The sequence below is a fragment of the Mirounga angustirostris genome, unplaced genomic scaffold, assembly GCF_029215605.1.
Source record: "Mirounga angustirostris isolate CCGP_5_RB_7025 unplaced genomic scaffold, mMirAng1.0.hap1 SCAF_4, whole genome shotgun sequence".
In the NCBI taxonomy this organism is placed as follows: Eukaryota; Metazoa; Chordata; class Mammalia; order Carnivora; family Phocidae; genus Mirounga; species Mirounga angustirostris.
The window spans coordinates 10,806,954-10,834,744 of NW_026991712.1; the positions used below are offsets into that span (position 1 = coordinate 10,806,954).

Genomic DNA, 27,791 nt, shown 5'->3' on the forward strand with positions numbered 1-27,791 from the left:
GATCCTCTCCAGAGCTGCAGGATTTGGAGAAAATGCAGGAATTAACTTTCCAGGCCTTTTAATTCAGAGTATCCAGGGATACTCGCGGCTTTCTCACTCTTTGGACCACACCTCCCAGTAAGAAGTTCATTTTACTTGATGATCTAGTAGCATATACTTAAAACAGAGAAAATGCCCATGAAGCCACATTTAACGCAGAGAAAATACCCAGGAAACTGTTCTGATGTTTTCTGTTTTTACTTATTTCGATTTTTAATGCTGTGTAGGATCCACTACATTTGATTTCAGGCTCACAAATGTGCACAAAGTCCAGTTTTTAAAATGCTGCACTATTTGCACATGGTGGGGAAGAGCACGGAGGGCTAGGTCACCACACCCGCCATGCCCACAACACGTTTCATTATGTCCATTTCAGCAGACTCTGTAGTCCCTCTGGCTGGAGCCTATGGCCTGTAAGTAATTCTGATACCTCTGGATCCAGGACCCCATGGGGAAGCATCCTGGGAGCAGGGCATCCATACCTCCTCCAAGATGGTGGCTACCACTGTTGACTCTAAAGCACAGAAAGTAGGGGAGGTAGACAGCCCATTGAAGGATAAGGAAGCAGAAACATGAATGGTGCTTTGGTGGACAGGGTACTAGCTTCATTTATAGACAGAAGGGCAGCTTTGGAAGCTTGTGGTGTACCTAAATCATCAAGAGTATTCAAAAGAACACTGGGTCTTGTGCCAAACTTACCAAATTTTTTAGTCCAGTTCTGCCACTTACAGTTAGATTTCTTGGGTAAATGTTTTCACTTCTGAGCCAGTATACTCATCTATAAAACAGGATAATAATTCCCACTTTGTGGTATGTCCTTGGACAATATATAATATCTCTCTTGTTTTTCTTGGCTGTAAAATAGGCTTTGCTCCATGGGCTAGTTGTAAAGATCAAATGAAATAAATTGGGTGAGAACTGTCACACACAGGTTCTCAGATGTCAGTCCCTTTCTTAGTCATTTATCCTAATCAACCTCCTTTTCCTTCCATCTCTGTTAACTTGGAGTATTAGTTATCTTTTGCTTTGTAATGACCCCAGTGTGTAGTGGCTTAAAATAATCACCATTATTTAGCTCCCAATTCTGCGGGTTGGCTGGGGAGCCCTTCTAGGCTCTAGTGAGTGTATCCAGTCACCTTGTGGGACTGATGGCTCTCAGGTGATCTAGGGCAAACCCTCTTACACATCCAGCAGTGTGGCAGACTAGAGACCAGGGCATCCAATTCTCTATCACATGGCTTCTCATCCTCCAACAGGGAGTGCAGACGCACTCACATGGTGGTCTCAGAGTTCCAAGCATTGCAAGAGTAATGTAAGCCCCAGTGAACAAGCACATTGCACACCTCTGCTTCTGTCGTATTTGCTATTGTCCCATTGGTCAAAACAAGTGATGTAAGCACGCCAAGAATCAACGTGGGAGGGTGCTACCCGAGGGTAATTATTATGCACATATTTACACACAATTTACCACGATTAGTACGTTTGGACTGTCCATGGTCCCCTTCCCAGAAGCTCTGTAGAATACTGGACAAAAACCACATCCCTCATTTTTCTCCCCACCTGTAGGGCTTACAGGAAATGAGAAAATGTTTGTTGTAGACCATTGTGTCTTATCCAAAAAGGCACATGTTGAACGTGGATGGCCTAATATTATATAATTCATATTAGATATAATATCTAGTATTAGATGTTTATATTATCTAATATAAACTTTCTTTTCTGGTACATTTTGGGAACTTAAAGTATAGAAGGGAAGGAATGTGGGGGAAGGAAAGGAGACAGAGCAGCCCATCAGCCTTGGTTGAGCCCCCACCATCCATCAGCAGCTCTAGTGTCTCTTCCACATGAGACCCTCACAGAACCATTGAGGGCGGCTTATCATTCCTATTTCCCAGATAAAGAAACTGACACTCAAGTAAGATCACTCAACTAGAAAATGAACTCAAACCTCATCTGCCTTACATCAGAGCAAAATCTCTTCCTTCTCCGAGGTAGTATGAAGACTCAGGCTGGTAAATATGGGGCCTCATTCCTGTGGTTTCCTAAATACCCCACAGAGAAAACATTTTTCATTTTAAATGAACATAGCATGCTCATCTCTGACTACAAAACAGGTTTACAAATACAAATGGATTCCTGAGAGAATATCAAAGTGTTTTGGTTCCATTGATGTATTTAAGAAATGTCATTTTTCAGGCTTGGGAAGCCATTCCAAAATAGATGCTTTGGACTTTTTAAGTTTTATTTTTAATATTGTCTTATTTCTGCTTTCATTATTATAACCTTGCAAGTTGTTTTGTCCTGACAAGGCCAAATGAATCAAAGTCTTAAGTTTTGATCTTTCAGTGTGTGTGGGGGGGGAGGGGTGGGCAAATTGATCCCAGCCATGTTGACAAAAGGAACATAAAGTTTAGCAAAGCACATGATGAAAAACCATAAGAGACCTACATTGACCTACATACACTGAAATTTCTGTTCTCCCAAAATGTTTAAGAAAGGAATGTTCTAGGTGATTGAATATGCTGGTTAATACACAATTCCATGTGGATCAACTGCTCTCAAATGTTTGTTCCCAGGGATCCCAGACACTCTTGAGAGGGCTGCCATGAGAGCACCAACGTTTGATGGTCTCTCACTAAGGACTGTCTTCTCATTCATTCTAAACTCACCTGTTTCCCTCTTGTCCTCCTCCGATCCATCGCCATTCCTCAGCCTGAGTATCTCTGAAAGATGCAGTGTGAGTCATTCATAAAGTAAGTCAGCTGGCATTTATCAAGTGCCCACCATGTCCCAGACACTGCTCCAGGTTCTCGGGATACCACTAAGATTCTTGCTGTCAGGGACTTATGGAGAGATAGGAGGAGATAAGCAATGAGCCAAGGAGCAAATGCATAACCATGAAATTATTCATCATGATGAATGTTATGATTATGGGAACTGATGAGGTGACAAGAAGAACCTGGAACACTACTCCAGAATAGGGGTTGGATGAAATGAAACCTGTTGGAAAAGGCAAACCAAGCAAGGAACTGGGGGAAGAACATTCCAGGCAGAAGGAATACCTAATGCAGAGGCCATAAGGTGGGAATAAGTTCACCAAGGAGCAGAAAGGTTCATGTGGCTAGAGGATGATGTTTATTGGGATGAGAGATGGAAAACTGGGCCAAAGCATGTATCTGGGTCATGTGAATTTAGATTACTATTGTTCATCCCAGTGGAGTTGTCAAGTAGGCACCTAGGTATAGAGCTTAGAGTCTAGCAGAAAGGTTGAGGTTGAAATACAGACTATGGAGTGGGTCAACATACATATGGCGTAGAAAGTCATGTCTTAGAAGAGTTAATCCAGGAAGGTAGTGTAAACAAAGAAAGGAAGAAGCTGCAGTACTGAACTCTGGAGTTCCCCAACATGTAAAGGGGTAAATAGATGTGAAACAATCAGCAAAGATGTTAAAAAGGTAAAAAATTATAATAATAATAATAATAAAATAAAACCATGCCAACAACAACAACAAAAAATCAGAAGAGCAGGTGCACAGACCGGAATCAAAAAGTGTCTCAAGGAGGAGTAGTGGACGACTCCCTTCAGTGGCTGCCAGAAGGTCAAGAAACATGAGACCCACAAGTGACCCATTCTTCCTAGATGCAGAGTGATAGAAGCCAGACGCAAAGGAGAACATACCATGTGATTCCATTATACGAAGCTCAAAAACAGGAAAAACTCATCTATGGCACTGGGAGTTCTGACTCCAATAGTTCAAAGCATTTCATCTTTCACATCTGTTATCCTGGCATCTCTTTGGAACATGCAAGAGCCAGGTGGTACCCTGTGCTGATGTTTATGTAATGCTGTTAATATTTTATTGGAGCCATTTTCAGTCTCCTAGCCAACTAGACCACAAGCATGGTGAAGGCAGAAGAGAAGAGCATCCCCTGTTTTGCCCAATGAAGTGCAAAGCAAAAAGCCCACCACTCACTCCTTCCTTAGTACCTGCTTGCTACATAGCAGTTCATCGGATTCATGAGTGAGTAGTGGATGATATTCCACAATAGATTATACAAAGACATGGAAAAGCTGGTGACAGGAGAGACAGCCCCAGGTGGTCCACTGCACCTGAGAAAAGAATGAACCCTAAGTCAGGCTCCATAACGCACAGCCTGGTGGATAGAACTCACTTACTAATGGATCGAGACACCCGGGTTTGCATCCAGGTGCTGCCATGTATTCGTTCTTTGCCTTTGGCACGTTTCTTTAGTCTCTGTGTGCCTCAGTTTCTACATCTCTAAAGCAAGGATAATAGAAGTATCTTCTTTATGAGCTGTCATGAGGACAAAAGGAGATGCTTCATGTACAGAGCCTGACACATAGTAGTGATCAACAGGAGTTAGTGTTGGTGGTAGTGGTGGTGGTGGACGGAATTATACTTTGGCAATATGATTGCTACTCTTCCTTAGGCATTAGCTCTGTTAAATAGTGTGTTCCCTACTTCTTGAAATTGTGGCTTGTTGGGGACACAAAGGGCTTTTGGGGTAATGTCATGTTCTGCTTCCAGGTCTGGGCTCTGTTCATGAGAGTGTGTTCAATTTGTGAAAATTCATACAGCTGTCCATCTAGGATATGAACATGTTCCTCTATGTGAATTACACTTCAATACAAATAAGAAAAAGATCCTTCAGTGGCTCCCCTTAGCTTTCAAGCTGAAGTTAACTGTTTCTTAGCTTAGCACACAAGTACCTTTAAGACCCAGCCCTTATCTTCTCCACATCAACTCTTTGAAGTGCTATGAATATACCATCTCTGTTACCTCATCATGGCTTCACTCATACAATTTCCTCTACTCAAAACCAAAACTCAGCTCAAGTACCATCTCTTCCGGGAAGACTTCCCTGACGGGGTCAAGATGTCCTTAATGGGATTCACACTGTCCCTGTACTTCCATCCACCCTAATATCTTTTTTTAACTTTTTTATTGTTATGTTAATCACCATACATTACATCATTAGTTTTTGATGTAGTGTTCCATGATTCATTGTTTGTGCATAACACCCAGTGCTCCATGCAGAACGTGCCCTCTTTAATACCCATCACCAGGCTAACCCATCCTCCCACCCCCCTCCCCTCTAGAACCCTCAGTTTGTTTTACAGAGTCCATTGTCTCTCATGGTTCATCTCCCCCTCCGATTTCCCTCCCTTCATTCTTCCCCTCCTGCTATCTTCTTCTTCTTCTTTTTTTTTTCTTAACATATGTTGCATTATTTGTTTCAGAGGTACAGATCTGTGATTCAACAGTCTTGCACAATTCACAGCACTCACCATAGCACATACCCTCCCCAGTGTCTTATCACCCAGGCACCCCATTCCTCCCACCCCACCCCCCACGCCAGCAACCCTCAGTTTGTTTCCTGAGATTAAGAATTCCTCGTATCAGTGAGGTCATATGATACACGTCTTTCTCTGATTGACTTCCTCTGTTCAGCATAACACCCTCCAGTTCCATCCACAACGTTGCAAATGGCAAGATCTCATTCCTTTTGATGGCTGCATGATATTGCATTGTATATATATACCACATCTCCTTTATGCATTCATCTGTCAATGGACATCTTGGCTCTTTCCACAGTTTGGCTATTGTGGACATTTGCTGCTATAAACGTTGGGGTACATGTACCCCTTCAGATCCCTACATTTGTATCTTTGGGGTAAATACCCAGTTGTGCAATTGCTGGGTCGTAGGCTCCTTTTTGAGGAGCCTCCATACTGTTTTCCAGAGTGGCTGCACCAGCTTGCATTCCCACCAACAGTGTAGGAGGGTTCCCCTTTCTCCGCATCCCCACCAACATCTGTTGTTTCCTGACTTGTTAATTTTAGCCATTCTGACTGGTGTGATACCACCCTAATACCTTTATGTACTTGTCTGAAGTTTGGTGAGAGTAGCAACCTTTTCTTTTTTTTCATTAAATTGTGTCATTTTGAGTAAGAAAGAGCTTGAAAAATAATGATTACTTAAATAAATGGATGAATAACATTAAAAGGGACCCCTTTTCAGATGTATGACCATAGAGAGGTGGACATGGAAAAAGACAGGGCTGGAAATTCTTTAGTACAGGTTCCTTGGGTTTCTCTGAGAATGTGCCTTAATGTCATGGCCAGTCTTGATTTTATCCACTTAACCCTGTTGTAAGAGGTGCTCTCTGAGAGCAACACTTCTACTTCTAAACAACCTAAACGGGAGTATTGAATGCAAAGGACATAGCTAACTCTGTGACCAGTAGTTTATTACTAACATGGAATAATTAACATGACAATGGCCACCTGTTAGCACAGCAACAAGCAAGAGATATTTAGTAAGCATTTATTGGGTTCCTACTGTATACTATCCAGGTGGAATTCAGACTTACATGTTCAGCAACTCTGGAAGGAAAAACTGAGGTGGCTTTCATGGAGCCCCTCTATGCATTAGGTATTACATAGATTATCTCAATTCCTTCAACACCCCCCAAGGTGGGGATTATCAGCCCAATGTGGCTGTGTAATCACACAACTAGTAGAAGAAGGACAAGCAGTACAGAGGTCCTTCCACCTCTAAAATCCAGGTTCTCCCATCCCCTAGATGCCAGTTCTTAAGCAGAGCAGTGGGAGCTAATCAGTTTGCTGAGTGGTTTTTTTGGGGGGGAGGGCGGGGGGGATCAGGGATGCTGAAGGAAGAGGCAGAGAGCTCCAAGACTCGTCTTTCTCAGGTTAGAGAAAGACGCATTGCTCTTTCCTTACCATGCTCTCCCTTGCCAAGCCCCATGTGAGGAGTTTTGAAAACCAGAAGCAGCAATTTGTCAAGCAATTTCCTTTGGGTGCATGCTATGTAAGAGACAGCCATGGTGCTGCTCTGCGGTGGTTGAGATTTTGAGTGCTTTTGCACTAGGGAGCTTGTCTGCATTCCTCCTTGAGCCCAGGCAGCAGGTAAGCAGTCCCTGCTATCACTGAATGTTGTTTACACTGCAGTGTACAGAGACTGTATAACTCCGGGTGCTCTGTGTTGTTCAGTAGGTCCATGAGCATTGCTGGGCATCACTGAAATGACCGTAGTGAAATAGAGAAGACAGAACACTTTGGGTTCCTAGGCTACTGTATGAGCAGGGTATCTATCTTTCTGACTACCTATTGATTGATCAATCTATATCTGTATCTGTCTACTTATATATTTACATATTACATATTTATAATTTAATATATAATTTATATTTATGTCTTTGTTATATATATATATACCATTTTCCCTGTTTTGTATGGTTTCATCCCTTGTAGAATTTCAAAAACTTTTTGGAAAATTTTCCAGCCCATATACAATGACAGTACCGTCCCTTTGTCTCTCCATTCTAACCCTTCTCTTTGCCCGCTGCCCTGGCCCACATTCAGATCTCCTCTCCTTGCTGGAGACATGGCAACAACTATGTCGCATATTTTCTGTCTGTCCCCTAGCCTTGCAATCCATTCTCTAGGCTCACACAAATAATGATGTCACCTCCCTTCTCCGCCCCCACTTAAAAAATCACTCACTCCCTATTTCCCTATTAGCTGAAGATCGAATTCCTTGCCATAGGATACAAGGGTCATTCCAAGGGCACTTGGGTTGCTCAGTGGTTAAGTGACTGCCTTTGGCTCAGGTCATGATCCGGGATCGAGTCCCACATCAGGCTCTCTGCTCGCCAGGGAGTCTGCTTCTCCCTCTGACCCTCTCCCCTCTCATGCTCTCTCTTACTCTCTCTCTCTCAAATTAATAAATAAAATCTTAAAAAAAAAAAAAAAAAAAAAACCAAGGGCCATTCCAAACTGTTCCCAGGGAACTCTCAAGTCTCAATTCTGACCAGTCTTTCACAGAGAACCTTCAACCATGGTGAACTCACCCACAAACTTGCCATCTGCTGTCCATCCCCTGTGTCTTTGCTTGTTGCCTGAATGGTCTTCCCTCACTCCTAACTGGTGAACCCCTATTTTTTAAGACACCATAATATCCAGCTGGAATGTCTCACCCTCAATAAAGCCCCTCTGTGAAGTAGGCAGAGCAAAGTTCAATGACCGCCTTTACACCTTAGAAAACTCAGATTCGGAGAGAGGAAGGAGCTGGTCCAAGATCAGACACTGAGTACGCCTATGCCAGAAAGAGACTCAAATTCAGGTCTTCTGATTGCGATTTCCGACCTATATGTCAATGTCTCTTTGTTGAAAATGGCGCAATACTTTTCTGTGTCGGAGAAAAGTGGCAAACCTTACGTGAAAGAACCTTTCAGCGCTCTCTAAAAGGACTGAAATCCTCAAGCCATACGAAGTGCTTAAAAGAAATACTTTTCAAGAGGCAATGCTTGGCAGCAGATTGGGCGCCTAATGTCTGCTGTATTCAGCAAATGTGCTCTTTTGCACATTTGACTAAATTCCTTGCAGGAGAATTCAGCATCATGATTTTAGTGTCATATTGCCTTTGGTTTATCATTTTATTACCAGAGCAAAAAACTGCCTTCCTTTTTATTCGATCAACATTATCCTGGGAGTGGAGGGGAGTATTTTGTCGCTGACATTGTTTCAAATAGTCCGTGAATGGTGATAATGATAAAAAGCAAAGCAACTCTTAGTCCTCTTACTATTGTTTTAAGTTCTCTACAGACCAGGGACCCGCTTATTGTCTGCACCTGGGGTGGACCACTCCCCACTTCATCCCCCCGACTCCCAGGGCATGTTGATCAAATGTATCTCACGGGGTTCTGAGGATAACCGCAGAAGGGAGCTACTGTTATCATTTTGCACATGAGGATGATAGGCTTGGAGATGTTAAGTCACTTGCCTGGGGACACACAGCAAAGTTACAGGATCCGTGAAGGCAGGGCCTGATTGGCCTTATGTGCTGGGGCCTCCCGGTGTACAATAGGCATTCAGCAATGCTTAAGCAAACCAAAGAATGAAGAAAGAGCTTTGTTTGGCAACTACTAAATCAAGGGATCTGGGGAAATCCTAACTCCTTAAAAAGAGAAAAATAAGAAAAAGGTCCCTGAAACCTGAATTTTATTACTCATCCTTTAAGTTCTGTTCCATATTGTGGACTATAGACTATAGAGTAATGCTGGCTATGATCTGTGAACCGGCCACTGGAATGAATTAAAACGCCCTTGATGACTACTGCTATTTAATAGACACCTACTGTATGCCAGGATCTATAAAAAGGGCTTGAGTGTAAACCACAATCCTGGGAGGCAGGCAGTATTTGTTCCCATCCTGTAGATGAAGAAACTGAGCCACAAAGGGGTCATATAAGTTATCATGGTCACAAGGCGAGCCAGTTGTTGAGCTCAGGCAGGACTTAACTTAAGATTGCCTGACTCCAAAACTTTTGGTCTTTGCATTTCTGGGCAGAACTAAATTTCCTGGTGTCTTAGACCCCCACCAAGTTGACACGGATGGTATCCGGACTGTCAGCCCCCTCACTGAATCAGCCTAAAGAGCATATACAGACTATGGCTTTCAGAGCCAGCTCAACAACACCTTTTGCATGGCTGGGCTCGCGCTTAGCTTTCAGAAACAGTAACAGTTCTGGGTGACAGTTCCATAAATTCCCTTTCAGATACAAACTCAACTGCCAGAATCAAGATTTTGGTAATAAAAATGGAAGAATTTTCATTTTTACAAGTGTGACTGAAGCTTTTCACTGTGTAGTACGATAGCCTTTTTATATTCTGTCTATTCATCCCCCCATACTTCCTGTGTAACGTTCCTACTTCAAGAGCTTAAAGCATTTGCACCCAAGTACAATTCGAGTTCTAAAACAATGCTTAAAATAGAGCATGCTTGCCAGTGAATTTCATCAACATTTGGGCTGTGGTTACAGCAAGCTAGACACTAGATCTAATTCTTTTACCAATACTAACTCACTTCATCCTCCAGCCCTGTCAAAGAGGTGCTGTTATGGGGCGCCTGGGTGGCTCCGTCGTTTAGCGTCTGCCTTCAGCTTGGGTCATGATCCCTGGGTCCTGGGATCGAGCCCCACATCAGGCTCCCTGCTCAGCAGGGAGGCCTGCTTCTCCCTCTCCCACTCCCCCTGCTTGTATTCCCTCTCTCGCTGTCTTTCTCTCTCTGTCAAAAAATAAATAAAAATCTTTAAAAATTAAAAAAAAAAAAGAGGTGCTGTTATTATCAGCTCTGGGTTACAGACGGAGAAACTGGTACAGAGAAGCTAAAGGATGCGGCCCAAGTCACAGAGTCAGGGACGGGCCGAGTTAGGTTTCGAAGCCAGAGCCTACCTCCGGGGCGGTGCACGTGACCACCAGCCTACACTGCTGCTTCCGCTTACTGACCTTCCCTCCAGGTTCCCTGCTCTCCACCCCTGTGGTCAAAGCGGAACCCTTTTCAGGGACAGCTATTTGTCTTTCACTCATCTATTCCTTCTGCAAGTGTGCACTGGCTACTGTTTTGTGCATCTTTGTTTTCTGCATGTCCCCGCTTGGTTGGGACCTACTCTCTCCCCTCTGTATCCAACCTGCCCCTCTCTTAATGGTCACTTCAGTGATCACCACGCTCTTTATTGTGCCCCTGCACCTGACCATGAGCCTTAGGCAGCACTGAATGTTTGACCCAAGCAGACTCCTTATGCACACACGGTGAGTCTTGAACTGAGCAAGAATCTTCTCAAAATGGCCAAAGAGAGAAGGCATAAGATACAAGGCATACAAAGATAGAAGGCATAAGAACTCTCAGTAAAGGAGAAGTGAGAGAGCCTCTTGCTAATTTGTAGGATAAGTAGAAATCCAAGTTCAAGGGCAATAGTCATTAAGGTTCACTGGGTCCTTTTGTTCCCAAGACCCAGCCTCTCAGTTTTGCCCTTAGCTTCCATGAGACACCGCAGTATCCTTAGGATAAAGCCTGAGTTTTCTGAAACTCTGTAGAGTTGGGTATCGATCTGTCACCAGAGGAATCCAGATAAATATGGCTACCCCTTCCTTCTAAAGCCTGTGTTGGGTTCTGGAAGTGGACAGGACACCGCCTTGGCTCTCAAAGGCTTCGTGGCCTGGGGGGGGGGGGGGGTGACAGACATCCAAACAGGAATTGTAAAACCACTTTAGTGGAAGTAATCAGGGCGCATGGTTGCTTGATTCATTGGAACAGTAGATTAAAATGAGGAACTATTGAAAAATTATACTTGAACATTTTATTTATGACTTAAACATAAAATAATACATTCATTACCTGGTCTTTTAAAATAAGGCCAAGGCATTTATTTTTAGCTTTGATCTATTGTTTCTTATTGAGACCATAGCTAATTGTGCATCAGCCAAGACTTCTAGTTTCTTAAAATGGAGCAAGAATTTAAAAGTTCTTGCAATATTATCAGAGTGACTTTTGAATTTTTATCACTTTTCTCACAAACATTCATGGCCACCTGGCCCATGTCTTAATTTGGTGACGATGTTTTGGTTACTCAGCATTTCCAAGTCTTCCCGAAGCATTCAATTTCATTTTCATACAAACAGCAACACTCATTCCTACTTGTTTAAAAATTTTAATTTAATACCTAATTAAATAGAGTGAACACACTCACAGATAAACCGACATAATTGCATGTGGGAACAAGCCCAGAGGCTCCTGGCCTGCATGGGACTAATATGGAATAGAAGCTGTGGGCATTTAGAGAGCTCCTTATGAGCTGGGGACCTTCAGCCCTGTAAGTGCCCAGCTGACAGGTGTGAGGGAGGGACTGGAAAACGTGGACCCACTGAGTCAGGTAATCCAGAGCGTTGGTAAGTGGAGGTCAGCCAGGAGAACTGCTACTGCATTCAAGTAGTCCAGGAACTGGTTCAGAAGTTGGTGGAGGTTGCCATCAGGGCAGAAACAGGCAGGTCAACATGGCATAGGATTCGGGGGAGGGGGGGCTTCATGGAGGGTTTCACTTCAGCAGAGCCGTTAGAGAAGGCCTCCCCGGGGCAGGTCCAGGACGATCAGAGGAAGGCGTGGCTCATCTGAATAACTGTCTGGTTTAGAGCACTTGGGTGGCGAGCCCCTGGACCAGGATTGAGCATATGCCTTCTTCCTGAGACTTGGCACAAATGTTTAGGCTCTGCGGATCCGAGTTCTCATCACTTGCTCTGTGCCTGGCTCTGAGTCTTGATGCCAAACTGAGTAGAAGCCCAGCCTCTCCTCCTTTACCTTTACAGCTCTCGCAAGGCTCCCAGGACCTCATCGGTGGCTTATAGAGCAGTCTGCCCCGAGTGACTGGGTTCTCTGCTCATGCTGCTAGCAGGAGCTTACCCCTGACTTACCTTCATAGTGCTTGTCAAGCTCCTGCCAGCCACATTCGCCCGACATCTCTGCTACCATGACTGTCACTTCTTGAGCCTGTCATCTCTGAGACGGAGCCTGTAAGCCCCCCAGGGAATTCAGGATCACATCTGTTTGTTCACTCCTATATTCATAGCAGCTAACATACTTGTCTACAGGAGAATCTCAGTAAACGTGTGGAGTGAATGAATGAGTGAATTTCAAAAGAGACTGTATCCCATAGCCTCAGTACTAGTTGTCCCCCTGTGCCTGCAGCACCTTCTCTAGCTTTCTATAGGACTGCTCCTTCTGTCCTTTAGCTCCCTGCTTCAGTCACTATTCTGTCCTTTAGCTGACTGTTCAGCTAAAGTAGCCACCAGCTCCTCTTCATCTCTTCCAGGATCTGTTTGTTAGCTCTAAAACACTGGCTCTTCAGAGGCGAGTGCCGTGCCTGTTTTGGTTTTCTGCTGATTCTCCACACCCAGCACCGCACCTGTCACATGGCACCTTCTCTTTGACATGGTAACTGAATGAATAAATGGATGAATCATGATCCAAGTTCCAGTGGCGTGGAGGAACCATAAGCTTAAGTCTCTGCCATCTGTGTGTTCACCATTTGTTTAGGGCGCATTTATTGAACTTCTACTATTTTCAGGAAATGAATGCCCCTCAAAGCCGTGATTAGCACCTACTCCCATCCAGCATGGATGCATGAGCAGGGCTACGGATACCCAGGAAGCTGGCAAATAGTGCTAATGAAGACAAAATGGACATGATGCACGGTCATTTTCAAGAACCACGCTTCTCAGTCTCATGATGAGACAGCTTTCAAGAGAGGAGAAGCCTCATCGTATGAAGCTCCGTGGGCACTTCACTGATAAAGCCCTTTGCATGGGAGCAGAGTTAAGGAGAGCAGAGAGGAGGGAGGGAATTCATGCCAGGCCTATCGCACGTTTTAGTTCATGGAATGCTCGCAACAAGTCTGGGAAGTAGATGATTTTATTGCTATTTGCCAAATTAGGAAACTAAGGCACAGACATGACCAAGCTCACCTAATACTACGTGACTATCAGTGATGGAGACAGGGTCTCAGACTTGCTGGTCAGCCTAACAAGCCTGTCCCTCTCCATTGCTTTGTTCCAGGAGCGGCTCGTGCTATCTGTGCTCCCCCGCTTTGTCGTCCTGGAAATGATCAACGACATGACCAATGTTGAAGACGAGCACTTGCAGCACCAGTTCCATCGGATCTACATCCACCGCTATGAGAACGTCAGGTGAGAACCACGCACCCTCCCCTGCCGCCCCCCCCACCACCACCCTGGCTCCTTGCATGATCTGGCTGTGCACCTCGCTGCTCTCATCTGAGTGTCATGACTTCTGTCTGCCTGAATGTCAAAGCCTTTCTTTATTTGGTTGATTAATTCATTAACCTGTGATTATTCATCATAGAGTTCCTTTCCAAATTGAGGCTCAAGAAGAATGTCAGAGAAATGCAATTATATTGGCTTGCCTGCCTTTATATTTCGAGTGGAAAAGCAAAAGCCTTTTACATTATGATTGAAAAAAATAATTCCAGGATGTGATCTAGACTCCTCAGGAGTGATCACGTAGCTCTTCTCCTTATATCCCTTATAACTTTCTTCAAAACAATATAAAAAAGGATTACAGCTGATTTTGCTTTTGTAAACATACTTTTGGCCAACCATCCATCCATCCACCCATCCATCCAACTACCCACCACTCACTCATCCATCCATCCACCCAACTATCTACCCACCCAGTCATCCACCCATCTGCCCAACTACCCACCCACCCTTCCACCCATCCACTCATCCATCCTTGACCCATCCATCCATCAGTGCCCTCTCTGCCGAGCACTACCCTGGACAATATGGTATGTACTGAAAAATTAGAGGTGGGGGCTCCTTGATGAGGCAGGGCAGTTTTAAAATTCCAATTCTACTTCTTCCTTGTGTGTGACCTTGGGCAATTTACATAGCTGAATCTTAGGGACCTTCTCTGTAAAACGGGCATTTTATTTTTTTTTTAAAGATTTTATTTATTTATTTGAGAGAGAGAGTGAGAGAGCACAAGAGGGGGGAGCGGGAGAGGGAGAAGCAGACTCCCTGCTGAGCAGGTAGCCCGATGCGGGACTCGATCCCGGGACTCCAGGATCATGACCTGAGCCGAAGGCAGTCGCTTAACCAACTGAGCCACCCAGGCGCCCTTTTTTTTTAAAGATTTTATTTATTTATTTGAGAGAGAGTGAGAGAGCACAAGAGGGGGGAGCGGTAAAACGGGCATTTTAATAACCACCTTGCAGGGGTTGATGCAGATGATGTGAGTGAAGATACATATAAAGCATAGAATAGGGGTAAGCATATAGTAGAGCATTGGACATATTGTAGATGGTTTCAGACATGTTTCCTAATTATAAGCAGAAACAACCTAACCCTGGTTGATTTAAACGAAGTCTGTAGAAAGGCTGATTAGTGGCTCACAGAGTAACTGGGGAAGGATGGAGAGGCAGGCTCAGCAAATGGGCCAGAATCACAGCTGAACACTAGGCCAGTGAGTACGCTGCCTCCACTGTGTCTGAAGAATCCACTGCTTATGCTACCAACTCTGTCGCCTTCCCCAACACAGCTGCTACCTCTTGGATTCCTCCTGCGGTGCCCCAGGATCTGGAGTGGCTGACTCTGCCTTGCCCCCACTCCCTGTTCCCCCGGCCTCTTTGCGCTGCGAGTTAACTCGGGCAGATGTGTCTGATTGGCTTAGCCCAGTCACTCACCAGAAGAGCAGATTTTCATGAGACGATTAATAAACTAAGAATGTTTAAAAAAAAAAAAAAGTGCCTGGAAAGCAGATATCTGACATTTGCAGCTTGTACAGTAGAATTATATCTCCCTCCCACTAAATATCATAGAGTGAAAATTCCCAAACGTAGGAGAAAAGTTTATATCTTAAATAGCTCTAAAACTGACCAGTGTTCCCTTCTTCTTGACTTTGGTTGGAGGGAGGAACAACTTTTCCTTCTTACCAGCCTCTCTGGGCATTCACCTGGCATGCTGGGACACTCACTTGAAAGGAAGTCCAGGGCGCCTGGGTGGCTCAGTTGGTTAAGCGACTGCCTTCAGCTCAGGTCATGATCCTGGAGTCCCTGGATCGAGTCCCGCATCGGGCTCCCTGCTCGGCAGGGAGCCTGCTTCTCCCTCTGACCCTCCCCCCTCTCATGTGCTCTCTGTCTCTGTCATTCTCTCTGTCTCAAATAAATAAATAAAAAAAATCTTTAAAAAAAAAAAAAAGAAAGGAAGTCCAGCAGAAAGCATGGTTCTAACCCAGCAGACGTATTCATAGAGGTCATTATCAGAGTTTTGTCCAAGAATAGAGCTACACTGGTTTAGATGCCTGGATTCCAAAGCAGCCTTTTGTCAAATAGCTGCTCCCATAAAAGATACTCCCCAGATCCACGAATTGGTCCCATCCGTAATGGGAACTCATCAATACCAGTTGTAGACAACAGGCTCAGGGAAGCATCTATAATTATAATACATTGTGGGATTCTATTTTTACAGTAAGCAAAGGGTGCAAGTGGATCATAAAAAGAGGAATACCTGGAGTGAGGGGGGTGGGGTGATAAAAGAAAGCTTCCTAAAAGAGATGATTCTTATTTGCCTTATTGGAAATTGAGTCAGCTTAGTGAAAAATATCAAAGAAAAGGAATCTTAAACCGAGGGATTAGTACAAGTGAAGGCTGAACAGTGAGATTTATCTGTCTATATCTGTATCTCTATATAATATATAACATATATATTATGTATATATGATGATATTCTCTGATATTGATGATTATCATTATTATATGAGATATATAGATATGTAGATATGAAAAGAATATTATGAAAGTGCCTGTCACCATGGAAAAAGTGATGGTGGGGGAGGAGTAATTCCCCTTAATAAAGAAAGAAAAAAAAGGAAAAACTAAACAAGCTTGCACACCCACACCAACATACTTGGGAGCCTTAAGTTCAATAAATGACATGTTTGGCTTTCTTTCTGCACCATCAGTTTTCAGTGCTTCCCTTAGTCAAGAACAACTAAAGTGACTTCTGCCTTCTCCACCTCACCCATTTATTTTAAACCATTAAACTGAGTTCTTAAGCTTGAGACAGACCCTCTTGCAGAAGTGCACACTGCACTAAATTAGAATTGGGTTTGCTGCCTTGCATTTCTCAACGGCCTCAGCCCACAGCAAAGAAGCCGTTCTAGCAGAAGAGTCTGCAGACCCTGCTGCCACACTGGGCCTCTCTGGCCATCACAGAGGCGGTTGGGGGAGGGGGCGGGGGGGGGGCGGGATGCCCACCACTCCCTCTGGTATCGGGAAGAGGAATTCTGGGAGGGGTGATGGGGTCCCTCCAGCCACTGCAAGGTTGCTAGTTGCTAAAATAAGACCAGAGATGAGAAAAGCAGAAGAGGGTGGTCCTTAGCCCATGTCTGAGAACAAAGCCAGACCGGCTGCTCTGCCCTGTTCCCCAGCCCCTAGAGCACGCCCACTGCAGTGGAGGGAACATTTTTTAAATTATTTCCAATCCTGTGTCTGTCTCTTCAGGGCAACCCACCTAGTTCATTCTTTCTTCTCTGTTGCTTATATTATTGTCTGTTGTTTTGTGACCCTTCCCTAAAAACAGTCTGCTGTAAATGTCTGACTCTTGATTATATTTCCTACAGTTCTTGGCCTCCTGTTGTGTACGTAGGCATCCACGTATCGGTACAGTGTGTATGGTAAGGCGTGCACACGGCCCTTCCTGTGCCCAGGGGACTGGGAACCAGTGGATTAGGCTTCTCGCTCCAGAACACATTCTCTGAGCCACATCTCCTGCTAGACTTTGGCTGCATCATTTCATCTTTTGGGGCCTCATTTTCCTAATCTAAAAGCTGCACTGTTTGCAATGGACAGTTTGGATTCTCATGTTGATTTCAGCTCTGTGCATCTGAGACTTTCCTGGATTCTCTCTGAAGACCTACTTGGCCACTTGATGTTTTACTGGAAGTCTTTTGGGCTTCTAGTCCCCCCTGCCCAATTCTATTCATTTCCCCTATTTTTTTCCCATATATTTTAAGACGCTTACATTATTCAGAGTAATACTGTCTGCTCCAACAAATCATTTCTCAAATGCATTGATTTAAATTCAATAACATTTTTTCACACAACTGGCCACTGCTGATGTTCCTGGTTGGCGGGTGACTCAGGGACAAAGGCCCCCGAGTTTTATATCTGGGTCCTCCCCTGGACTCAGAGTTTTTGGCATTTGGCTCTTGGAGGAGAAACGGGTAGAAAAGGCACACCTCCTTGGCCCAGAGATAACATGTATCACTTCTGTTCAGATTCCACTGATGAGACCCATGATCCCATGGCCCTACCCAGACACGAGAAGAAAACAGAATCCCCAGCTCAGCAGCCTTTCCTGGTGACAGGGGAACATGGATTTGGAGGATGGTTCGCTTCTCTTCCAAAGCTCCCTTCCCCTTCCTCTCGCCCAGCCCCACGCCATGGACATTGGCACATTTGCTGGTGCACATTGTTTGGATCTACTCAGGAGGCAGATTTGTCTTTACCTCTCCCGGTGTTAGACAGTTCAATGAACCTTCATCAGGGATCAGAAAATCCTTAATTTTAGAGGCTTACTCAGTCTACCTGCTTTCTGGGCTGGCTGTTCTCTCCAGTCAGCCCTGTCCACATGGGTAGCCACCACATTGGCCATGTAGACCAGAGTTTCATGTACAAGCAAAATGCAACTGAGTGGGCCCAGAGAACCTGTTGGCTTTTGAGACCTATCTGCATGGCAATCTATTAAACACTCTCTGACTCCCAGAAATTTCCCCAAGGAGTTACATATCCTCCACTTATCAAGAACTATGTTGTGATTTAAAAGTTACCCACTTGTAGGTAATGATACAGAGTTGCTTCAGTGATCTCTTCTTTATTATCAAGAAAATGGAAGCTCAGAGAGGTTAAATAAACTTTCCAAGGACACACAGTTAGGAAGAAGAGTCTACCCAGGGCCCATGTTCCTAACGATTCTTTAGAACTGTGCTAAAGCTTTCTTCAAGTCTCTCCATTTGCAGAACAACTATTAGGTAACAACACTTATTTTTAGCCAAATAAACAACTTACATAAGCAAATTAGATTTGAAAATTAACATGGCCTCTTCAGTACATTCTAAAATGAATACACTCCAAGATGATTATCATGGAAGATTCCAAGTTCATACCTAGAATCAAGAGACCTGACCTGGAGTTCACCACTTGAGGGATAGCATACCAGAGTGATAAAGAATACAGATTCCAGAGCCAGGCTGCCTGGTTCAGATGCTAGCTTTTCATGTCCATGGGCAAGTTACTCAGGTCTCCATCTCCTTATCTGTAAAATGGAGATGGTCACAGTAGGTCCCACCTCATGGATTGTTATGAGGAATGAACGAGTTCATACATGTGGGACTTAGGACAGTCCACAGGAGATACTCTGTAAATGTTGCTGTAACTCTTCTTATTCCCGTTTGTGTCAACAGTTAGGAATTCTTTCAGCTGCAGGTAACGAATGATCTAATTACTTTCTCCTCTGATACCTCTCTTCTCTCATTACCTCTCAAATGCAATCATTCAATTCTAGTACATTTTTGTAAAATAATGAAAAGAGCTAACACATTTATGGAGCACTTACTATGCCAGGCACTGTGCTAAGCACTTGCTACCCACCAACGAGACAGATACTAGAATTATCTCCTGCTCGCAAATCAAAGGCTTAGAGAAGTTCAGGAAGTTACCCAACGTCCTGGTATTCGTAAGTGGTGAGCTGGGCTCTGAACTCTGATCTGTCTAGACTCAAATCCTATGCACTTGGTCCTATGCACTTGGCAGATGCTGTACCATCGGAATGCTGTACAGGACGGTGACCATGTAGTGACTTGCCCAGAGGAAACCGTATACACTAGAAATCTAAAGGCATCAGGCACATGCTTAAACCCCTTCACTGGCTTTCCATCACTTTCAGGACAAAGTCTGTATTCTTGAACCTGGCTTACCAGCCCATTTCCAACATTGCCCTGCTCCGCATCTCTAACTCACACACACTCTCTCTCTCCCCTCTTCTTTTCCCCACCCCATTGCTCAGTGCTACCCTCTGACCAGCTGCCCCTGAATTCTTGCAGAGCTTCGGTACATTTGCCCCACTTCCACGAGACCCTAAGAGGTGCCGATTGCTCTGCTCAGACTGCCCATCCTACTCACTTTACCATCTGTCTAGTTACATGGGTCCTTCAAAACTCAGCTGAGACTTTGTTGCATCAGGAAACTCTTGATCCCCTGTGACTGGTCATCCCTCAGTGTGTCCTTCTGTCAGAGTACAGTGGTCCCCCTGTTATCCGTGGTTTCAGTTTCCCACGGTTAACTGCAGTCCAGAAGCAGATGACCCTCCTCTGACTTAATGTCAGAAGATAAACAGTAGCTTCACACTGGAGTGCAGTGCCTGTCTCATTCCGTCACTCACCCCTCGCTTCATCTTATTACATAGGCATTTTATCATCTCTCATCACAAGAACAGTGGGTACAGATGTTTTCAGAGAGAGACCACATTCACATAACTTTACAGTATATTGCTATCATTGTTCTATTTTATTACTATTGTTGTTAATTTCTTGCTGTGCCTAATTTAGAAATTAGACTTTTTTTTTTTTTTAAGAAATTAAGCTCTATCATAGGTATGCATGTATAGGGGGAAAAATAGTCTCTATAGAATTCAGTACTATCTGTAGGTTCAGGAATCCCCTGGGGGTCTTAGAATAGATCCTCCTCCCCCACCCACCATCCTTGGATAAGGAGGGGGCTGCTGTATTCATCTCCTGTGTTGTTTCTGTCTTTCTCCTTGACTGGCCTACCTCAGTCCCTACACTGTGAGCATCTTGAGACACACACTCCATCTTTTTTATCATTTAATCCAACTTCCTAGTGCAATGTGTAACTAGACACATGGTAGATGCACAGGTATTTGCTAAAATAATGAAGGCATTACATAATTAATTCAAGCAATAGTTGTTGTTTTTTTTTTAAACCGGGACCTGATTCCTAATCAGTCCATAAATGGGCTTCAGGGAAGGTGCAAATTCCTTGAAATGAAGTGCAAAATTGTGAATACCTGTGCATTTTTAGGAGAGAGAATTCATAGCCTCTGTCAGATTCTTAAAAGGGTTTATAACGGAGACAAATTTAAGAACCACTGAATACTGAGGTTAGTAACCAATGTAAGTCAACACACATTGCACAATGTCTTCTGGCTAATTAACCTATCACATTAAAACTAAGTTACACTGATTGTAAGACTCGCCATTATTTTATGCAACAGTAAGAAAAATAAAAACGAAAAGTTTGAAACACTGCTAAGATGGTATCCTAGCTTCAAAGATGATACAACATGAAAAGTGCCTCTGCTCTTTTTTATGTTCTTCTTCTTTTTTTAATTTTAATTCCAATATAGTTAACACACAGTGTTATATTAGTTTCAGGTATACAATATAGTGATTCAACAATTCTATACATGATTCAGGGCTCATCACAGTAAATGTACTCTTAATCCCCATCACCTATTTCCCCCATCGCCCACCCACCTCCCCTCTGGTGACCACCAGTTTGTTCTCTATGGTTAAGAGTCTGTTTCTTGGTTTGTCTCTCTCTCTTTTTCCCCTTTTGCTCATTTTTTGTTTGTTTGTTTCTTAAATTCAACATATGAGTGAGATCATATGGTATTGGTCTTTCTCTGACTGACATGTTTCACTTAGAATTATACTTTCTAGCTCCATCTATGTCATTGCAAATGGCAAGATTTTACTCTTTTTAAAGGCTGAATAATGTTCTATTGCATATATATACACCATATCTTCTTTATCCAGTCATCAATTGATGGACACTTGGGCTGCTTCCATAATTTGGCTATTATAAATAATACTGCAAAAATAATAATTTTTTCAAATTAATGTTTTCATATTCTTTGGATAAATACCCAGTAGTGGAATTACTGGATCATTTAATTTTTTGAGGACTCCATCCTGTTTTCCACAGTGACTGCACCAGTTTGCATTCCTACCAACAGGGCACGAGGCTTCCTTTTGCTCCACACTGAGGGACCTCTGCTCTTGCCTGGGTCCCTGAGCTAGTACGGAGAGGTGGGTGGGGGGGCAGTGCCCTACAGTTTAAGTGGACAACCCCAACTCTGCCACGTATTACGAGGGGACTGTTAGGCAAGTCTCCTTGCTTCTCTGAGCCCCAGTTTGTTCATCTTCACAGTGGAGTGGCATCCCCACATACTCACTGGGTGGATGAACTAAGGCAGGCTCATACAGTGCCTTGCTTTCAGATGGCTTTCAAGGACTACCCCCTTCCCTTACTTTCCTCATCACTTATGCCAAACATACGCAGAGCTAAGACCTGACCCCACTTAAATCCTTAGTCAGTGTGAGAGTTTTAGGCAATGAACTATTCTGCCTGAGGTCTCCCAGCTCTGCTACCTATTCCCATAATTTTTGAAAAATGCCACTCTCTATTTGCCTGCAATTTTAGGTATGTCATTTGCTGGAGATAATGAGATTTTTTTTTTTTATTCTTTGTTCCCCTGTGTCCATTTCACACTATGTTCACAGCATCTTCATTGTAGTTCACTGTGAAAACAGAGAGGTAATTCGTAAAGCTTCATTTTGCTTTCCACAACAAATTGATCTGTTCATAGTGACAAATTCCCTTTGGGGTTGTTTGCATTGCCCACACTCCATGGCCCTGCACAGGAAGAAGGGCTTTCTGTTGCCCCCTTGCCCTTCCTGAACTCCTGGGGGGACTCTGTCTGCTGAGATATTTGTTAAATACTGACACATTCCTCCTGACTCTCATGGCAGGGAGAACTAGAATCTCAGACCACGGTTGAGTTATTTGGATGGTGTTGATGTCTTCCAGGATGGAGTAAAATATTAATATGCCTTCTCCCCACCCTGTCCCTCCCCTGTTGTCTAGTATTCTTTTTGCAGATGTTAAAGGATTTACCAACCTCTCCACAACCTTGTCCGCCCAGGAGCTGGTCCGGATGCTCAACGAGCTCTTTGCCAGATTTGATCGACTGGCCCATGTGAGTTGAATTTAATTCCCTTCTAGTCTTTTGTGGGAGTGAGGGACTGCATGCGGAATTAGGGAGAGGAGGACTCAGGCTTCATCACCAATTATCTCCTGTCCTGCTTCCTCTTGGTGTGGACCCTCAAGCCCTGCACCTTCTGGGAATCAATAGTAGTTATTTACAGATCTCGGATGGGAGGTTTGTCAGATTAATCTTCCCAATTGAGAGATAGCCGGTTGAGTGACAGTTAAGCCAAAGCCCTTTTTTTCTGTTTTCTGCCCCTTCCCCCCATTACTTCCCTCTCTGTGTGGCCAGGTGCCATCCAGCTGCAGCCTCGGTTTAGTTCAGGCAGTGATGGCTGCCTGCAGCTTTCCAGCCAACTCCAGCCATCTGAAACAAATCAGCCTGTTCTTGAGAGCCAGCAATCCACTGGACCACCATTTTGTTTGACCTAGCCTAACAGCTTTGCTTTTAGCCAACAGGACACTATCTTTATTTTTCAGCTGGCTCGAGAGAACAGGCTAAAGGAGATGGGCATTTGCTCTCAAAACACAGATTCCTAGTCCTAAAGCATACAAGTTGTGGAAGAATATCACTGTCACACTGTATTTTAGAGTGGGCTTTAGGTTCAAACAGGCATGCCTTAATTTCCTTCTTTGTAAAGTGTGTTTCTATCAGTGCCAACTTCACAGGGCTCCTGAGAGAATCCCATGCAATCATATCAAGTGGGAGTTCATTTTTCAGAGCGTCCAAATTCCAAATTTAACGCTGTCTCTGTCCAACGAGAGCCATTCATACTTGTATCTGAGGACCTGCTAGGTGTTGTGCACTGTGCTATGTGTCGGGAGCGTGGGAATAACAAAACCACACTTTGTCCTTCCTAGAATTAAGTCTAGCCAGGAACACATCAATAAATGGTCAGTGCACAATGTGTTGTGTGTATGATGAGGGTGAGTCTGGGATGCTGTGGGAAGGCAGACTCCGCACATAACCCTTGCATCAGAGAAGACTTTCCGGAGAAAGTTACTCTTAGACTGAGTCTTAAAAATGGGAAAAGAAATACAATTGAATACTATTCAGCAACAAAAAGGAGTAAACCACAGAGACATGCAGCAATATCAGTGAATCTCCAAAGCAATATGCCAAGTGAAGGAAGCCAGATGGAAAAGCCTAGATAACGTATGATTCCATTTATAATACATTCTAGAAAAGGCAAAATTATAAGGACAGAAAAGAGATAAATGGTGGCCAGGAGTTGGAGGTGGACAGAGCGCGATTGATTGCACAGAAGCATGGGGTGCAGTGATTTGGGGAGTGATGTGGCTCTCCATATGTGAGCAGGACTGTACCCTTTTTCAAAATAGTCAGCTTTATTGTTTATAAATTGTACACCAGTTAGCAAAGTGAAGAAGACAAGGACAGTCATTTTTTTTTAAAGATCTATTTATTTATTTGAGAGCACGAGCGGGAGGGGCAGAGGAAGAGAGAGAGAATCTCAAGCAGACTCCAAGCTGAGTGCAGAGCCTGACGGGGGGGGGGGGGGGGGGCTCAATCCCAGGACCGTGAGATCACGACCTGAGCTGAAACCAAGAATTGGATGCTTAACTGACAGTACCACCCAGGTGCCCCTGTCAGGGAAGATCAAAGATAAAGATGCTACCCTGTATGTGTGGAGAAACCAGAAGAGATTTAGCGCTGCAGGAGGGGCAAGTGAAGGTAGGGAGGGGTGGAGATGAGGCCAGAGAGATGGCCAAGGACCTGCCAAGGAACCTGCCTTGTAACCTGTAGTTACTGGACAGCTGTAAATAGGAGACTTGACTTGGCAGAGGAGGAGGGGCAAACCGAGCCCCCCTCCAGCCCCCTACCCCAGGAGAAGGGTTGAGTTTACCTGAAGGGCTGGAAATGTGGAGGTGGAGAAGAATGTATGCCACTTCTTTTTACTGTTGCACCTCTGGGGCTTGGTGCCAGTTCCAGTAGTTATTCTACTTCATATTACGGTTCTGACTATTTCTGTTCAAAGACCTAAGATGACCAAAAATGGCCTTCCAGTGAGAACCAACAGATGTGATCGGGGTCAATTTTTAGAGTCATGGTAAATAAACGCCACTGCCCCAGGGATGGTTGCTAAGTAAAATCTAACCCAAGTTGTTCAACCAACATTTATTGCTAGGTACCGTGCAAGACTCTGGCAAGACAAAACCCGTCCCAGCCCTCAGGAAGCTCAAGTCTGGTAAAGGGAGAGCAAATCCATAAGAATTGCAGGGCAGAGTGGGTTCAAGCCACAATAGGCTAGGCGCAGAAGTCCTGGTGGAGGAAGGAGCAGCCAGTGCTTGGGCAAGGGGGCGGGGGCAATGGTGGTGATTTGGTAGCACCCAGAGAAGGGGCCGTGTGCAGGCGGGGTCTTGAAGAAGAGCAGAAGCTTCCCTGGTATCAGATTAGACCAAAACAAACAAACAAAAATACCTCCTAGGCTGAGCTGTGGTGCCCACGCAGGAAAATGTGAAAATTCAAGAATGTGCTGTTTGTTTGAGGAGTTATAAGAAGCTAAAGATTGGGGCACCTGGGTGGTTCAGTCAGTTAAGTGTCTGCCTTCGGCTCAGGTCATGATCTCAGGGTCCTGGGATGGAGCCCTGCATCGGGCTCCCTGCTCAGTGGAGAGTCTGCTTCTCCCTCTCTCCCCGCCTTTGCACGTGTGCACACTCTCTGTCTCTCAAATAAATAAATAAAAATCTTAAATAAAAAAAAGAAGCTAAAGATTACTAGAACATCAAGGGCAGGGACACTGTAGTGAGAAAGGAGCTTAGAGACCAAGCAGAAGTACGTTTGGAGGGCATGGTGCAACTTTTTAGGGGATGTGCACTTTGTCCTGTAACTGGGCCTTTCCCCTGGTTACCTTACACACAGTGCAGGGGGACGGGGGAGACAGGGTACACAACCCGTTGGTCCGCAATGGGTGCAAGAAGCTATCATCCGTCTTTTGGGGTGAGGCTTACTGAAAGTTTAAGAAAAACTTTTTGGAGAAAGAAAAATTAAGCACAGATCTATGGTGGAGTAAAATTATTATTAATTTGATAAGACTATTAAACGCTCATCAACTGCCTGGTGTATGTTACTTACCGCTCTGGGTGCTTGCCCTGGATTCCCTAATCCAGTTCTCACAACAGACCTAGAAGATAGGTTATTTATTGTTCCCATTTTACAGAATGAGTGACTGAGGCTCAAAGAAGTAATCTTCCTAGAACCTGGTAGGTGGGTGTATCTGTGATTCAGGCCGACTGGCCCAGCTGCTCACTTTTTTTTTTAAGATTTTATTTATTTATCTATTTATTTGAGAGAGAGCGAGCAAAAGCACAGGAGAAGAGTAAGAGGGAAAAGCAGGTTCCCTGCCAAGCAGGGAGCAGGATGCTGGAATCATGACCTATGCAGAAGGCAGACACTTAACCCGTGAGCCACCCAGGGGTCCCACAAGTGCTCCATCTTGACCACCAAGCAATGCCACAGGCATTTCAGGAGACAGAACACAAGACATTGGCAGATGTGTTGCTGCCCATGCAGGAGCTTGAAGGGTTAGATCCGTGGGACTTCAGGTGTGGGCTGGACTTGAATGTACCTGTGCAATTCCTCTCTGTGTCTCCGTTTTCTGTCAGAATTGCAATGGAGGATAAATGAAAAAAAAAAAAAAAGACAAAACAAAACACATGAAATGTCTCTTAACCTAGAGATTGTCTCCACATAAATACTCAGCACCCATTAGCACTCCGTAGCTCTGACCCCCACCCCGGGTGCATCAGTATCTATTACTCTCAGGGACCTCCCTGGAAAAGTTTGAGAAACACTGCCAATAAAAACAATTCTACTCATCTTGGAATGAGAAAACCTACTTTCAGTGCCTTTTGCCCCCAGTGGTGGGCCAGTCACTTAACCAACTGGGTCAAACTCTGCTTCTGTATAAAAAGGTTTTAGAGTTGACCGTTTTTGCATTTTTTAGCGTCGAGATTCTGTGGCTTTGTAAAGATTATCTGTCTCACCATGATTTTTCCACTGTAGATTTGTTTATGTTGCATATCAGAGAGAATTCACCTTGCATGTGAATTTCATACACTGTACCTCTTTCTCTACAGCATTATTGAAATGCAGGAAATTTCAAAGCTTCCTCTTAAAATTCCTCTTAGTTTGATTGAACTCCTGAGTGCCCTTGTGGTTCAGGCTGCTCAGAATAGAGCTTTTTTGTTTGTTTTTCTTTTTCTTTTTTTAAGATTTTATTTATTTATTTGAGAGAGAGTGCATGAGCTGAGGGGAGAGGTAGAGAGAGAGAGAGAAGCAGACTCCCTGATGAGCAAGAAGCCCGATGCGGGACTCGATCCCAGGACCCTGGGACCATGACCTGAGCCGAAGGCAGACGCTTAACCAACTGAGCCATCCAGGAGCCCCTGATTTTGTTTTTTGGTCCTTGACAGGGCCCTTGGCAAATTTTGTAACTTTCTGTCTTTGATCTTTTTTTAAAATACTCTCTGCCTACTCCTCCCCCATCCAAATTAAGAACGAAGAATTTGCATACTATTATGAAGGCTTTAAAATTGTAAAACAAAGAACATATTTACTGTTACGCAGTTGACATGATTGTACCTTAAACTTTATTTTAAACTGCTGACAAACTGGAAGCAACCTAAATTATTGCTGGAAGGAATAAATCCAACACTATGGAAAGGGAATGAACAGATTAAAAAGAATGAGCTAGCCATTTCTGTACTGACATAGAAATTCAAGACCTGTTTTGCCTGAAAAAAAGCATGTCTCAGATCCATAAACATGGTATAATATGGCTAAGGATGTGATACGGCTGCAGAGGATGAAAAATAGTACATATTCTAATGTAATGTACTTGTAGACGCATAGTAGCCTCTGAGGAGGGGAACAGAGCCAGGCTTCCAGGCGGCTCTGTGTCTGAGAGGGAGGGACTTCCCAGGAGGATTTATCTACAAGGACAATATATTCATGTCACTTGTGTAATGACAATTAAATAGAATCTTATAAAATTGTCATGATTTCTAATACAACTTTCTCAAAAATACATAATGTTTTTGTTCTGAGAGTCTTTCATTTTTTTTTAAGATTTTATTTTATTTATATGTCCGAGAGAGAGAGCAAAGGCAGGGGAGAGGCAGAGGGAGAAGCAGGCTCCTTGCCCAGTAAGGAGCCAAATCCGGGACTCGATCTAAGGACCTGAGCCGAAGGCAGATGCTAAACGGACTGAGCCACCCAGGTGTCCCAGTCTTTTACTTTTTATTGACTTTTTTCTGATTACTGAAGCC

General features: G+C 44.1%; 1 protein-coding gene across 1 annotated transcript in view; it reads left to right on the plus strand.

The window, feature by feature from the left end:
• The window catches only part of ADCY8 (adenylate cyclase 8), a 227,586-nt gene that overhangs the window by 71,542 nt on the left and 128,253 nt on the right, over positions 1-27,791 (plus strand). Inside the window, exons 3-4 of the mRNA XM_064587441.1 lie at positions 13,472-13,602; positions 22,383-22,494. Of these exons, the coding sequence (XP_064443511.1) occupies positions 13,472-13,602; positions 22,383-22,494 (243 nt within the window). The remainder of the gene's footprint in view (positions 1-13,471; positions 13,603-22,382; positions 22,495-27,791) is intronic.